Below are 14,570 nucleotides of genomic sequence, written 5' to 3'. Positions count from 1 at the left end.
AGACCAACACACGTAAATCTCTCACTTTACTCAAAAGTCATATATGATACTTATTTTACATCCCTAGAGTAATACTAGTTTAAGTCCAAATACCAATCCATGTACCTAATTCACTTAAACCATTGCTTTGATACCAACTTAACTCTCATCACACGGGTATTATAAAATCATACATTTAAAACCATTTTCAGTTTTAAAAACGAAGTTCATAGTTTTTAATAAAGTTTGTGGAATATCAAAATGGTGCCAAAAGTTATCAAAAGTTTTATTGTTTAAACATGCGAGTAAACAGTAAGTATCAAAACCATTGCTCTGACATTTAAAACCATTTCGGTTTTAAGAACGAAGTTCAGAGTTTTTAATAAAGTTTTTGGAATATCAAATGGTGCCAAAAGTTATCAAAAGATTTATTGTTTAAACGTGCGAGGTAACAATAGGTATCAAACACATAGTTCAAGCTCCCCGTAATTTGGAGTCTTCTAAAAGTCCCGATCTCTAAAGACTTTAATCTAAACACACATCAAAATAAGTTAGTCAATGGATTTCCGTAGTGAGTTACCTGAGGTACTCATTTAGAGTAAGGCGAATCAATCCAACTTACTCGAATTAAACCTCCGATAACAATCAAAAACACATAGAAAACTTGAGTTTAATATCTCAATCAAAACAAAGGTTTGTATATACCCAAAAGATTTGCTTTAAACAATATTATTTCTAAAAAGGACTCATAAGTCTTATAATTTCACATAAAATGGTAAACCTTGATTTTATCATAAAATTACCTTGTCTGTATCAATAGTCCAACTTACAAAAATTGGTGATTTAATATCTTGGACTCTTGGTTAGTGTCATCAAGGAACCACCGCCAACTATTCTCCCGCATACTAAATGTTAGCTCGTTAAGGGAACTACCACCCTATGCCACACAAGGGATAGCTAGCATGTATGTACACATGAGAATTATCTAGAAATTTACTCACAAACAACGAATGGTTAATATTTTGGGTAGCCGAGATCTCACAGTCACAATCCATCCTAACATGATATGCACAAGTAGGATGCTCAAATCATTTTTCAAGAATCATATTATCTTTTTCTTTTATAATCAAACTAACTTCTAAAAATGACGTTTCATGAATGCACACATACATATAGTATACAAAGTACCAACACAAAAACATTTAAGTAAAACATAACGAAATTCAAAGTAAGGTATGGGAACGTGTTCTATAACTCACCTAAACTTCTAACTCCAAAACTTACTCCTTACTTTAATAAAAGTCTCCGCAAACACCACCTATATGATATGAAGCGAATTACTAAATATGACCAAAATACCTTTAGTGTCAGAAAATTCCAAAACTCTCAAATTATTCATTATTAACCTGGTTAGGAATAATATAATTGAAATCAGGTCAAACAAAAGTGCCAATGCCCATAAAATTTGAAATATGACTCCATCACAAAAGGCATTGTGCATCGGGTGATACGACTCTTTTCACAATGTGTCACGTTTTTCTACATGAGATGTCATATTTCTAGATTACTTGTCAAAATGGGCATCCGACTTACGTTATGCGTCACTTTCTACTAATGAGCACGTCAGTTTTGTACAATAGGTTTCTAACTCAGTTTTGCAATCCCATTTATCCATTCTAAATTCACTTAAACAAGTAGCTTTAAAAATTACTTATTTTTACAACCAATATGGGCCTCCAGACACTATTAACATCCATTAAGCCACACATGAATACATTGACTTGATTCATAAAGTTCCTCACTATAAATCATGATATTTACTGGTCATTAAACTTCCTATACTTGAGTGCTTAATTGACGAATAAAATACTTAAGTTACTTGCAATCATTCCAACCATTTCAAACTATCAATTCATTATAAATGATGTAATTCAATACTTTCTCAATTTATTTAATTTATTTAACTCAATTCCATAATAAGATCACAATTCAATTTCTTAAATTCTTAATTTGCCCTTGTGGCTAAATATGTACTATCAATAAGGTGGAATTTCATCAATCAACTAATAAATCCCCAAATCTAAATCATCAAAACTTGATTCTCCCAATTCTTGAGTTTGTGTATGCTTGAATAGTTTATTGCAACAATGCTACATTTTAATGGTCATAGAATCCAATTCATAATGGTTTTACAACTTCATCATCATACCTTGAGGTTATATGGTTCATAACTAGGTTTCCACCTAAACATTAAATCTATCAAGTGGATGATAGATTGGAGCTTAGAAACAAATCAAATATCTAAAAGGGTTATAAAACAAAACCTATCATCAACAAGTGCTAAAATTAAATTTGAATACATAGTCGGAACCTAACTCGTTTTTGGAGTCTATAATGAGGGAATTATACCTCAGATAATCTCAATCATTGTTTGTGATTTCAATATCTCACTTGGACTTCAATCTCCGACACTAGAGTTCCTTTTTGACACAATTCATCATCCTTCATCTTCCCTTCATCAAATGATGGGATATTGCTTTTTAGAATATAACTTGATAAGGAAATGTTTGACTCGTTACTAAACCAACATTTATTGCTTCAGATCAATCATAAGGCAAAAGGAATTTCTATGGAGGATATCCATTTAGATCTTAATCGAATCTACTCTGATAAATGAAGGTTTTTTTGCCACATGTCACACTCTCATTCAATTTGACAAATGTCATTTTGTGGGTATTTTGAATTAATTTTTTTTCCACATGTCATTATATGAGTTTTTCTATTTTAATAAATTTCACCTAATATTTTAATTTAATAATTACAATAAATGTAGTAATAAATAAATATCAATTTCATTAATAGACTTACCTTGTTATTTCAAAATTCTCAAATTAAAATTAGTTTATTTTGTTTATTTATTTAAATTTAAAAGATAAAAAAAAGTCAATTTTAATAATTCATTATTTTTTTATTTTTCTTACAAATCTAAAGTTCTTCAATATTTAGAAATTTATATTTAATTTTTTTAATTAACTCATATAATAAATGGATTTTAATCGTAATATACTAATAGAATAAGAAAAGAACTTAGTCTTATAAACAAATTTCAATTTCTACACCCATCCCCTTAATTTGAAAAATGGTCCTAATCCACCGACCAGTGGACCTTAACTTAGGGAGTTAACACTTTTTAGCCTATTTCCATCCATTTTATGAATATAATGGTCCATGGTTACATCAAGTGAGTCAACTCTATACATACTTTTATTATTTTGATACTTTTAGTTCTTAACTTCCAAGAGTTTACAACTTCAACTTTGGACCTTTTTCATAATCATGATTTATTTTTATAAATCATGTCATTCTAACTTATTGTTTATTTATTATTTTAATCCAATATATATTTTTTTTAATTTACTCGAAAATTCTAGCTTCCAAAACCGAGTGTTACAACTACGAGTAAATCAACTGTTGTTGATGATCAACATAATAAAATTTAAATCAATCGAGATATAAGGATTTATGCCAAGTTAATCTTATTAAAAACTAATGGGATGACCCATGCTTTGTGGCGGGTTATTAATTCTATATTTTTGACCCCACTTTTGTAATGATCTCTTACATAAGGTTTGTTTTTGTAAATTTCCTCTAAAACAAGGTCGTGATTATGTTGACAAATTTTCTAATAGACAGGGTCCCTTTGTAATTATGTGAAACATAAAGACCGTTATGTTATTTTGCTATTAGGTAGTAACCAAATCTGTAAATTTGTGGACCATAAGGACCATTTGTAATTTTTTATTTGATAGGGACAATTTCTAAATTTTTCGAAATGCATGGACCATTTCTACAACTTTGTGAAACAAATGGATAATTTCTATAAATTTGTTATTAGACAGGGACTATTTGTAAATTTTTGAAAAACAACGACCATTTCTACAAACTTGGTATTAAAAAAGGGAGCATATTTGTTATTTTACTATTAGGTTAGTGACAATTTATGTAATTTTGTGGAGCATATGAACCATTTATGTTATTTTGTTATTATACATGGACCATTTTTATAATTTTCTATAATGTTGGGACATTTATCAACTTTTATAAAACAAAGGGATAGTTATTATAAATTTACTATTAGAGAGAGACTTTTTTTTTTTTTTTTAACTTTATAACAATACAGACTATTTAGTTAATCTAATTTGATGTTAACTAGAGAATTTATATAGCTTTATCAAACACTTAGTCAATTCTACCCTAATAAATAAGAATGATTTTGTCACATGTCCTTCTCTCATTCAATTTGCCACATGTCATTTTGTCATAATTTAGAGATATATTTATTTTCCACTTGTTATTTATTTCATTTTTCTTTTCTAATATATTATTAATTAGTTTCCATAAATTAAACATACCATAATGATATTAATTTTAAATTTTAAATTTTAAATTTTAAATTTCAATTTTAATTTCAAATAAATTTACAGTTTAAACCTTTATGTTTAACATTTTGTTATAATTAACCTGTTTAGTATACGGATCTGATAACTAAACAATAATTTTAATTAATTTATTTTTTGCATGTTTTTTTTTTCTCATAATTTTTATTTATTTCAAATTTCAAATTCAAATAAACTTCTCATTTAATCGTTTCTATTTAACATTTTGTTTTAATCAACCCGTATAATATACGGGTTTCACAACTAGTTGCTATTAGAAAGAAAACATTTATATTATTTTATCAAACACTTGAACAATATATGTTAAACAATGACTATTTTTATAAATATGCACACATAGTTTTATAATATTTCTATTAAAAAAAGGGTGATTTATGTAAATATGTACATGTCAATGGTAAATAGGTATATTTGTATAATTGTATGGGCTAAACCCAACTCAAGTATGACCCGGCCCAAAAGAAAAACAAGAAGTCATGGCCATTAAACCCTAGCAGCAAACACGAGAGAGGGTTTACTTCTGTCTTGTTTTCAAGAACAGACCGACGGAAGACGGCAGCGATACCTGCAATTTGAAAGGATTCTACTAAGATGCCGAAATCCAAGAGAGATAGAGCAGGTAAATACTTCTTTATGTTGAGATTCTAGATTTGATTTTGATTCTACAAAGGAAAAGGATGTCTTTGTTGATTCAGTTAGGTTAATCTAAGCTTGCTGATATACTCGAATATTGGGAATTAGAATCGCATCTCATCTATTTCAACACCTGCTTAACAACTTCTACTTGTGTTGTATATAGTGACGTTGTCAAAGACAAAGAAGAAAGGAAGAGAACACAAGGAAACAATAGTCCAGTCAATAAGAGATGCAGTTGAAGAGTACAACTCCATATATGTTTTCAGCTTCGAAAACATGAGGAACCTCAAATTCAAGCAGTTCAGAGAACAGCTCAAATCTTCCAGCAGGTTTCTTCGTATTCCAAATCAATCAACTTTTATCTAAGACACAATTAAACTATTATATTCATATCAACATGTTTACTCAAGGGTTTATGATAGAATCTCATCACAATGACAATGTTATGTTTTTATGTTTCAGATTTTTTCTTGGGTCAAATAAAGTCATGCAGGTTGCAATAGGTCGCTCTGATTCTGATGAGATAAGACCAGGGCTTCACAAAGTTTCTAAGGTAAGTAAAACACTTTAATTTCTTCCATCCATGAAAAAAATGTTTTTTTATAGTTTTAATTGGGTTAAATGCAAGAATTAGCAACATAATTTCATTTATATTTATTACAACATTGTATTTCAATGTACAATGCTGTAGCATAAGTTTATTTATTACTTATTGTTTGAATACAGCTTCTTCGAGGTGATTGTGGGCTTTGTTTGACCAATATGACCATAGAAGAGGCCCAAAGGTTATAATTATAACTATCTTTTTCACCAATATGAACTAAATATGATCTATTAATTTCTTTTTTTATATATATTTTAATTTATTATTGTTTTTTGATATTTGGCAGAATATTTGGTGAATATGAAGATCATGATTTTGCGAGGACTGGAAGTATTGCTTCAGAAACAGTTAGTTCAATCATCAACTAGTCTACATGAAAAATTACATTTTTACCCTTGAGATCATGTTATGAAATATATGCCTAAAACGCCCTTACATTTTTGCTCATGAAAATTGCATTCTTCATCATGATTTAAGATGATTATTATTTTTTTGCTTGGCTAATTAAAAAATGACCATTTTGCCCTTTCAGGTTGAACTTAAGGAAGGTCCTCTAGACCAGTTTACACATGAAATGGAACCCTTTTTGCGGAAGCAAGGGATGCCAGTAAGGTTAAACAAAGGTTTGCACACTCTCTCTCTCTCTCTCACACACACATTACTATGTGAAATTATAAATTTGCTTATTTTGATGATGAAATATAGGAGTGGTGGAGCTTGTTGGAGATTTTGTTGTGTGTGAGGAGGGGAAACCAATATCACCCGAGTCATCTCGCATACTGGTTAGTATCAAGTGTTTTGGTTTTCTCAGGGGCATTTTCGTCATTTGCGGGGTTTCTGTTTTCATCATTACCCTGATCTTTTTTTTTCTTATGTGAATGCAGCGTTTAATGGGGATAAAAATGGCAACCTTTAAACTAAGTTTGATATGCAGATGGAGCCCTGAGGATTATGAAGTTTATCAAGAAGGTTTGCAAGGTTCAGATATTGAATCTTCTTAAATCCATTATTGCATATGGTTTTGTGTTTTATTTTATGTGAGATTTTGCATGAAGAGGATGCAATTCAGTTTTGGATGATTCAGAAAAAACATGTAATGGATTTTGTGTAAAACGTACAAGGAAGTATAATGCGATTCTATTTTATTTCGTTATGCTTGTTTTTTGGTGGTTGCGTAGACAATTATTTAGTTTTATACTTAATATGCTTGTTGCATCATATTGGTTGAAAATTCATAACGATCTTATCATATTTTTTACATTTATACTATAATCATATTAATTTTATTTTTTTATTTTAAAAAAAACTCTTTATTTTTTCAGTTTGGTTTGTTTTGTGGCATTATTAGTGTCACTATATGCAAAAAAAAAACTAATATCTCCTTATACTATCTCATAATATTTTGTTCTATGCGATGACTTTTGGTACAAGTGCCTTCTAATTTTAGAAATATTACATATTTATTTTATAATATATTATATAGGGTTATTGTTATTATAGCCCAATAAATTTTAGTATATTGGTTTAAATGGTCCTTCGTAACTATTTTTTGCATTTGAAGGGCACGAATTTGTGTCTTACCTGTTAATAAAGGAATAAATCACATTTTAAGCAGGTTTTACCGGTTATTTACCGGTTACAATAAGCTTACTTAACTTTTTATTTTTCTTTTTAAAACCTTGTAGGCTCACATTTTTCTTTGTTATACTTTTGTTGACTTCTCACTACCTAAATGAAGAATGGTCACCGATAAAGTGATGTTCTTCATAGTGGCCGTTTCATTGTGCTTCATTGTATTTCCCTTCCGGCTACTTTTCGGTGACTAGTACTGTGACAATAAACGCTTACTATCCTGACACTCTCCGAAAACCATCGTCTAGTCTCCGACGATAGCAATATCCGAAGACCCATCGACAATGGCCGCATAAAATTTCCATAGAACCACGACCACTCCCGGTCAACGTTTGCGAATCGGTGGTGATCGATGGTGATCAGCGGTGAAGACACTTGAGTGGATTTGACGGAAGCGGTGGTTTCTTATCGACCGAGGCTACTTTTCTCTCGGTCAACGTTTGTCAATCGGTGGTGATCGGCGATGAAGACACAGGAGTTTCAGCAAGTTTTGATGGCAAAGGTATTTAAATGGAACGATCTACCTCTTAATCAATCGAAATTCTTCTTAATCTCATTGATTGGGTTGTCGTCGTTCTTTTCAATTTAATTGATTTTCACGACGTTGAAATTCTTTTGCTTGAATCGTCATCGATCCTCTCGATTTTCTGGATATTTTGGATATTCTCGATTTTGTCATCGCATACAGGTGATGAACTTTGCGATTCGTTTGGAGTTTCTGTTGTTGAATCGTTTACATGAATCATCTTCTTATGTTCGATAATAATGTCATCGATGACTTGATGTTATAATAGCTTCAAAAATTATCCAAGGAAAAGAAACCCCCCTTTCTAATCAATCCATGACTTGCTTTTACGATTGTTAATGTTTCAGTGTTCATGAGTGAATTTTAATTTCCTTAGGGTAGATCTAAAACCGATTGTAGTGATTCTAGAGTCATAGTTACACAAGGGATTTGTGCCAATGGCTTTTAGAGGCAGCGAGCAGTCAGTGTCGTATGGTGAGCTGGTGTCCATCGGAGATCTAAATCCCGAAATCACAATTCTTCCTCAAAATTTTCGACTCAAAGGTAACATATATGACTCTCACTTCTATCTTGTTTTCTTCGTCAATATGTAATATGTTTTGATTGTTTGTTTTGATTTTGACAGAGGTCAATTGCAAGAACAAATGTCTTCAAACTTAATCGCACGAGATGAATTGCAGTAACATCAGGGGTAGTTTGGACCATTTCAGTTGACCAAATGTCACGTGGCATATCAAAATTAATTATTAGGAAGGGGTTCACCGGATGACACCTTCATATTTTTAATAATGACCTTTTAAAACGATAAAACACAAGTTCGTGGCATTCAAATGTAAAAAATAGTCACAAATGACCATTTAAACCAATATACTAAAGTTTGTTGGGCTACAGTAACAATAACCCTATTATATATGCTTAAAATCAAAAAAAATTAGATAAATGACTTTATAAAATATTTCACACAGATACGAGTAATCTAGTTAACTATATTAAAAGCTTTTAAAAGTTGTCAATAATTGGAGGATAGAACTCTAGTTAGCTCTATTTCCTCTTACCACAACTAAAAACCTCAATATATTGCCAACTTTCAACATATCTTGGGCTTAGAGTTTTTTTGTTCGGATTCAAGGCAATGCACTTTCACTTATTTATGTATTATAACACTAAATTCATTTCTTTCTATTACAGCATCGTAGTTTCAGCTCTTTCTTCCTATTTATGCATTAAACCAAATTATATTATTGCACATACATTTTTTTTCCTTATTAAGACATTGCATTATAAAAATAGTACCCAATTATAGCAGTGAAAACGGCTTTCTATATAAATGACATTGCTATAATTTGGTAGATTTTCGAAATAGGAAGCTATAATAAACAAACTAATAAAAACAAAAACACGTTTCTATTTCTTGCCTAGATAATATATGAAGATTGTAATACTAACAATTAAGCCTCTTTGTGTTGAAGCCAAAAGAAACTAAAAATAATTTGTTCAATTTGTTAACAATTCATGAGTCATGACCACAGAGTTGCCAGATTTTGTTTTGAATAATGGCAAATTTCAGCCTCAAAATCTGGACAGATTAATAAAAACCTAATAACATCTTAAGAAAGTAAATCACAAATTAAAAAGACTAGTGGTTTTTGTTTTTTAATCCTAAAGAAAAAACATGAAAAAAAAGCCTACTGATTTTTATAAGGCTTCTAAGGAGGCCTTTTTGTCTTCCAAAAGTTTCAACTCTTTTCGCCAATCCTCTAACTTTGCAACTTTTTCCTGTTGTTCTGGTTTCAAATCATTCCCTGTTTTTTGCTGTTGACCCTCTGTCAGCCGAATCTGCAACAAAATTTCACAGCTAAATGACCATTTTACCCTTCCTACACACTTTCCATGTATTTTCCCGAAAGAGTTTAGTCGATTCAACAAACAAGTAAACAGGACAAATAATAAAAATAAATAAATAAAAACAAAGTTATTAGAAAAATTACCTTCTTTTTTAGGGCACGGATTTTTTTATCGATATCAGGAACATGATCTGTTGAATTTAAGGGAGGGGTAGCAACGGAAATAGTGATATCATTTATCTGGGATACAATGGAGTCAAGAGGTTCCAATGCTTGATCTACACCATCAGTAGATGAAGCTTCACTTTTTCCCTTCTCAACAGACGCCTGCTTCATGCAATAAAAAAGGAAAAGTAAATAAATAAGAAAAATCAAGATATGTTCATTTGCATGAAATTAATTCCAACTAGTAATATAGTTAAGTCTAAGTTTTAAGCATGTGTGAAAAGTTAGGACTTATTAAGGTGAAGCTTTATTGGCCCAAATGGATTAAACAATCATCAAGAACATGCATTCAATTCGGGTTATGGAGAAGTATGGAGGTTGAAGAAATGAGGATGCTATGACCTTATTGTTCACTGGGAGCTAATTTCATCTCTCCAAATGCATAAATTGTTCATATATTACGTTTTGAATAGACATTGTGAAGTACATAATGCCATAAAACTCTACATTTACTATAAAATAAAGCAAAATAATCCTGATATGTATGAGTTAAATGATAAACCTGTAAACGCTTCTCCTTCTTCCTTTCGTTCCTCTTAGCGGATTTGCTCTTAGGTTTACTAATGGCATCCAATTCAGGATCATAACCAGGTGGCACAGTTTCCAGCGACTCCATCTCCTTCTTCAACTGTCCATGATCATCATCATCGTCATCATAAATCATACGGAAACACTAATTCTCTTCAAAAATCGACAAATCCATCAAATTGACTCAAATCACTTCGAATAACGCAAATAAATCGAGAAAAAACTATGCGAATGTTGTAAACATACCAGGGCGCCTTTAGATTTGTAAATGGCGACTTCATCTTGAGGAACGTAACCAGCTCTAATGCGAATGGGTTTGCGTAGGGTTCCGTCGGGTCTTCGGGTCGGAGCAAGAATTCTTTCTCCTTCTTTTAGGGTTTTGCTTAGCTGAGCAGCGATTTCTTTCGCTTCATCTTCTCCTCCTCCGCCAATTTCATTCGCCATGAAAGAAACAATACGAAATCTGTTGTTGGTGATTAAAGATATGCAAATTAATGATGATGATTATGGGCGAAGTGTAGGATTGGGAGTGGACTGAGAGACGTGGTTTCTTTCATGTGAAATCGACTCCTTCAATTGGAGGGTTTTTCCTTTTCAGAGCAAAATACTTTTTGATACTCGAAGGTTATAAAATGAAAAGATAATAACTAATTTTAGGTCATATATATATATATATATATATATATATATATATATATATATATATATATATATATATATATATATATATATATATATATATATATATATATATATATATATATATATATATATATATATAAGGAAAAATGAATATACATTACAGCCTCACCTAAGCTTAGGTACTAAACCTCTTAAAAATACATTATTTTACTATATAAAGATTACAGTTAATGGATTCACGGTTAATACTTCAAGATGTAAATTCAAGATCGACACAATAGGGTTTAGGGTTTAGGGTTTAGGTTTAGGGTTTAGGGTTTAAGGTTTAGGATTTAGGGATTAGATTTAGGGTTTAGGGTTTAAGGTTTAAATTTATGGTTTAGGGTTTAGTAATGTTCACTTGGGTGAAGTAATAAACGATAATTGAGGAAAAAAACAAAGATGGTAAAACAATAATGAAAGAAAGAAATGTTATTGAGGATGATTTACCAAGTGAAACCAAACGGGGCATATTTAGCATGTTAAAACGACATATTTTAGAGGTTTAATATCTAAGCTTAGGTGAGACTATAATGTATATCTATCCCCATATATATATATATATATATATATATATATATATATATATATATATATATATATATATATATATATATATATATATATATATATATATATATATACACACGAAAATGCGAGAACCAATACGAACATGCCACATCATTAGTCATGTTTTATTCATTTTGTTTTATTTAAATTATTAATAAAAGGTAAGAAAGTAATTTATATAAAAACGGAATTTAATCAGTTCTTCAATTTAATAACCGTAAACATAGATTGCAATATTAAATTAACATTAACTTCTTCATTCTCTTTATGAAGGACGCAATCATCTTCATGCAATTAACGTCTTCATTTAATTACAAATTTGAATGGAAGAGATGTCTACAAAAGAATTTGAAAAGAATTGTTCTTCTGATTTAAATCATGAAGAAAATGAATCTTTCAATGATTTAGCTATTGGAACTTTAGAATCAACATTAAAATCATGAAGAAAATGAATTTTTGAATGATTTAGCTATTGGAACTTTAGAATCAACATTAAACGATAGTGATAAAGGCAAATTTTCAATGATTATAATTACTATATTTCTGATGTTAAAATTCAATATTTACATTTGAAATAGACTACTACGCTATATTTTAAAATACTAATATTTGTTTAATGAAGCAACTGAATCTTTCAATCATTCTTCAAATGGAACTTCAACTTCGACAACAAAGGAAAATCATAAAGGCATGTTTTCATACTTTATATATATATATATATATATATATATATATATATATATATATATATATATATATATATATATATATATATATATATAATCCAACAGATTTGATAGGAACATCTTACATAAATCAAGAAGATTTGTATAATCCAAATGTTCCAACAGATTTGATTCCTAAAAAAGGACAAATTGTATCAAGTGTAGATGAAGGAATTGAAATGTATAGAAATTATGGAAAAGCTGCTAGTTTTGGAATTAGATTAGGAACAACAACATCATATGGTGACTTCAATCTAAGAAAAAAAACATGTAAGATGCAACATATATGGACAACCAAGGAAAAAATCCATTATACTCTTACATCCAAAAGACTGAAAAAGCATGAAAGAAAATCATATTCTAAAGTTACAAGATGTATGGCTATAATTGGTTTTGATAGAAATTATGCAACAAATACTCTCACTGTATATGCATTTGAAGAAGCACACAACCATCCACTTACTGAATTTAATGAAGAAATCATATGTTCTCCTAATCATCGACTTAGTATTTTTGATCGGGAACTTATTGTTAAAGCTTCAACTATCAACATTGGTGCCACTAAAGCACACAAGATACGAGCATCATTAAAAGGAGGATATGATAATTTGCCAGCAAAAAGAATAATTTCAGATTTTTTTTGAGAGATTATACCAATATTGTTGGACCAAATGATGCTCAGTGTGTTGTAGACCAGTTGATTATTCGCAGAGATAATTATCAAAATTTCCATTTTGAATATAAGTTAAATGATGAGGAACTAAGTGTTATGTTTTGGGTTGATGAAACAGGAAAAGAAAACTACTCTAAGTTTTCTGATGTTATTTCAATGGATGCAACATATAGAACAAACAAGTAAAAATATATTTATTACATTATATTATACAATAATTGATATATTTTATAATTATTTTCAGGTACAATATGATATTTGTTCCTTTCACTGTTATTAACAACCATGAAAAGACAATCAACATATAGCAACTAGAAAAAAAACAATAATTAATAACAAAATATAAATAATACTTATATTTTAAACATATTAACTCAAATACTATTAAATGAAATACCGTTAGAAACACACTCGGACCATTGAAGAAAGTTTTTATATCACTTCTGCGCCAAATTAATTTCTCTTCTTTTACACAATTTAATACATACGTACACCAATCAAACTTAACAAACTTATATGAATGAGACAAATATGGTAGAAGCTTCAAATTACATGCACCTTGTTTGTTACATGATCCAAAACAGGTACAAACAAGAATTATAATATTTGCAACGAACACTATATCTGCTTCACAATGTTCTATTATCTTGTACACAATATCAGTTGGAGTAATTAACGACAACATCTTCTTGAATTGATCTTTCCATAGCTCATACCGCTCCTCATTATCTCTAACATCAACACCATTTAACTGATAAACTCCCATAGGCAAACCTAACACCCTATTAACATCTTCCCTTGTAACCAAAATAGAAGAAACCTCTGTTTTAATAACCATATCTAAAGGATCAAAAGAATCAACAACAAAATAACATAATTTTGTTGGAATACTTTGTGTCTTCATGTCTAGCAATGATCCAAATCCCAATCTCCTCACACATTCTTTTTGATTTTGATTCATTGAAATCACAACACCATATATAGAATGAAGAGAAACACGAGAATACAATGATTTATTTTTAGCACATTTCACCTCTATTTTTTTGATAACTTTTTTATTAGCTTTCTTATCCATCTTATTCACCCTATTATTGATTCCATCCTCAAAATCTGAATCACTTGAAAAAGTATATAACAAAAAAATAAACATATAGACATTTTGAATTAAAATCATATATTTTGAAACAACAAATCAATAAATAAGCAGCAAAAAACAAAATAAATAATTAAGTTTACCATGATTGTCGTAAATTCTTTTACTAAATATTTTATCCCCTTTGTTAACCAACTTCCTGCTCCTTGTAATGCTCCGAACTTCAAAATCAAAATCACTTAAATAATCTAAAATATGTACGAAAAATAAAATATTAACTTAAAATCTATATAATTCATTAATTCAAATAATAATACATTTAGGATAATTAACCTTCTTTATCAGATGATTTTGAATTTAATCGACCCACAAACCATGTTTTCTCTTTTTCATTGAA

The 14,570-nt window shown here is 29.8% G+C and overlaps 2 protein-coding genes across 3 annotated transcripts; one reads left to right on the top strand and one right to left on the bottom strand.

Moving 5' to 3' along the window:
• Window positions 1-4,895: 4,895 nt before the first annotated feature.
• On the top strand, window positions 4,896-6,829 carry LOC111903447 (uncharacterized). The gene is made up of 8 exons (XM_023899222.3): window positions 4,896-5,055; window positions 5,236-5,401; window positions 5,535-5,625; window positions 5,799-5,857; window positions 5,963-6,023; window positions 6,209-6,299; window positions 6,382-6,458; window positions 6,561-6,829. The coding sequence occupies exons 1-8, from the start codon at window positions 5,028-5,030 to the stop codon at window positions 6,675-6,677; spliced, it is 690 nt and encodes a 229-aa protein (XP_023754990.1). The 5' UTR covers window positions 4,896-5,027; the 3' UTR covers window positions 6,678-6,829.
• A 2,482-nt stretch (window positions 6,830-9,311) lies between these two features.
• On the bottom strand, window positions 9,312-11,065 carry LOC111903446 (partner of Y14 and mago). Of its 2 annotated transcripts, none has more exons than XM_023899220.3 (4): window positions 10,678-11,065; window positions 10,406-10,531; window positions 9,823-10,008; window positions 9,312-9,670 (listed from the first exon to the last, which is right to left on the bottom strand). In XM_023899220.3, exons 1-4 carry the CDS (start codon window positions 10,873-10,875, stop codon window positions 9,530-9,532), a joined length of 651 nt encoding a protein of 216 aa, XP_023754988.1. In that variant the 5' UTR covers window positions 10,876-11,065; the 3' UTR covers window positions 9,312-9,529. The 2 variants fall into 2 exon arrangements, with proteins under 2 accessions (XP_023754988.1, XP_023754989.1); XM_023899221.3 differs by having other exon boundaries at window positions 9,823-10,005; window positions 10,678-11,064.
• Between the last annotated feature and the right edge of the window lie 3,505 nt (window positions 11,066-14,570).

This window comes from Lactuca sativa, chromosome 9 (assembly GCF_002870075.4).
Source record: "Lactuca sativa cultivar Salinas chromosome 9, Lsat_Salinas_v11, whole genome shotgun sequence".
NCBI classification, from domain to species: Eukaryota; Viridiplantae; Streptophyta; class Magnoliopsida; order Asterales; family Asteraceae; genus Lactuca; species Lactuca sativa.
This window is presented reverse-complemented; position numbering and strand designations above follow the sequence as displayed.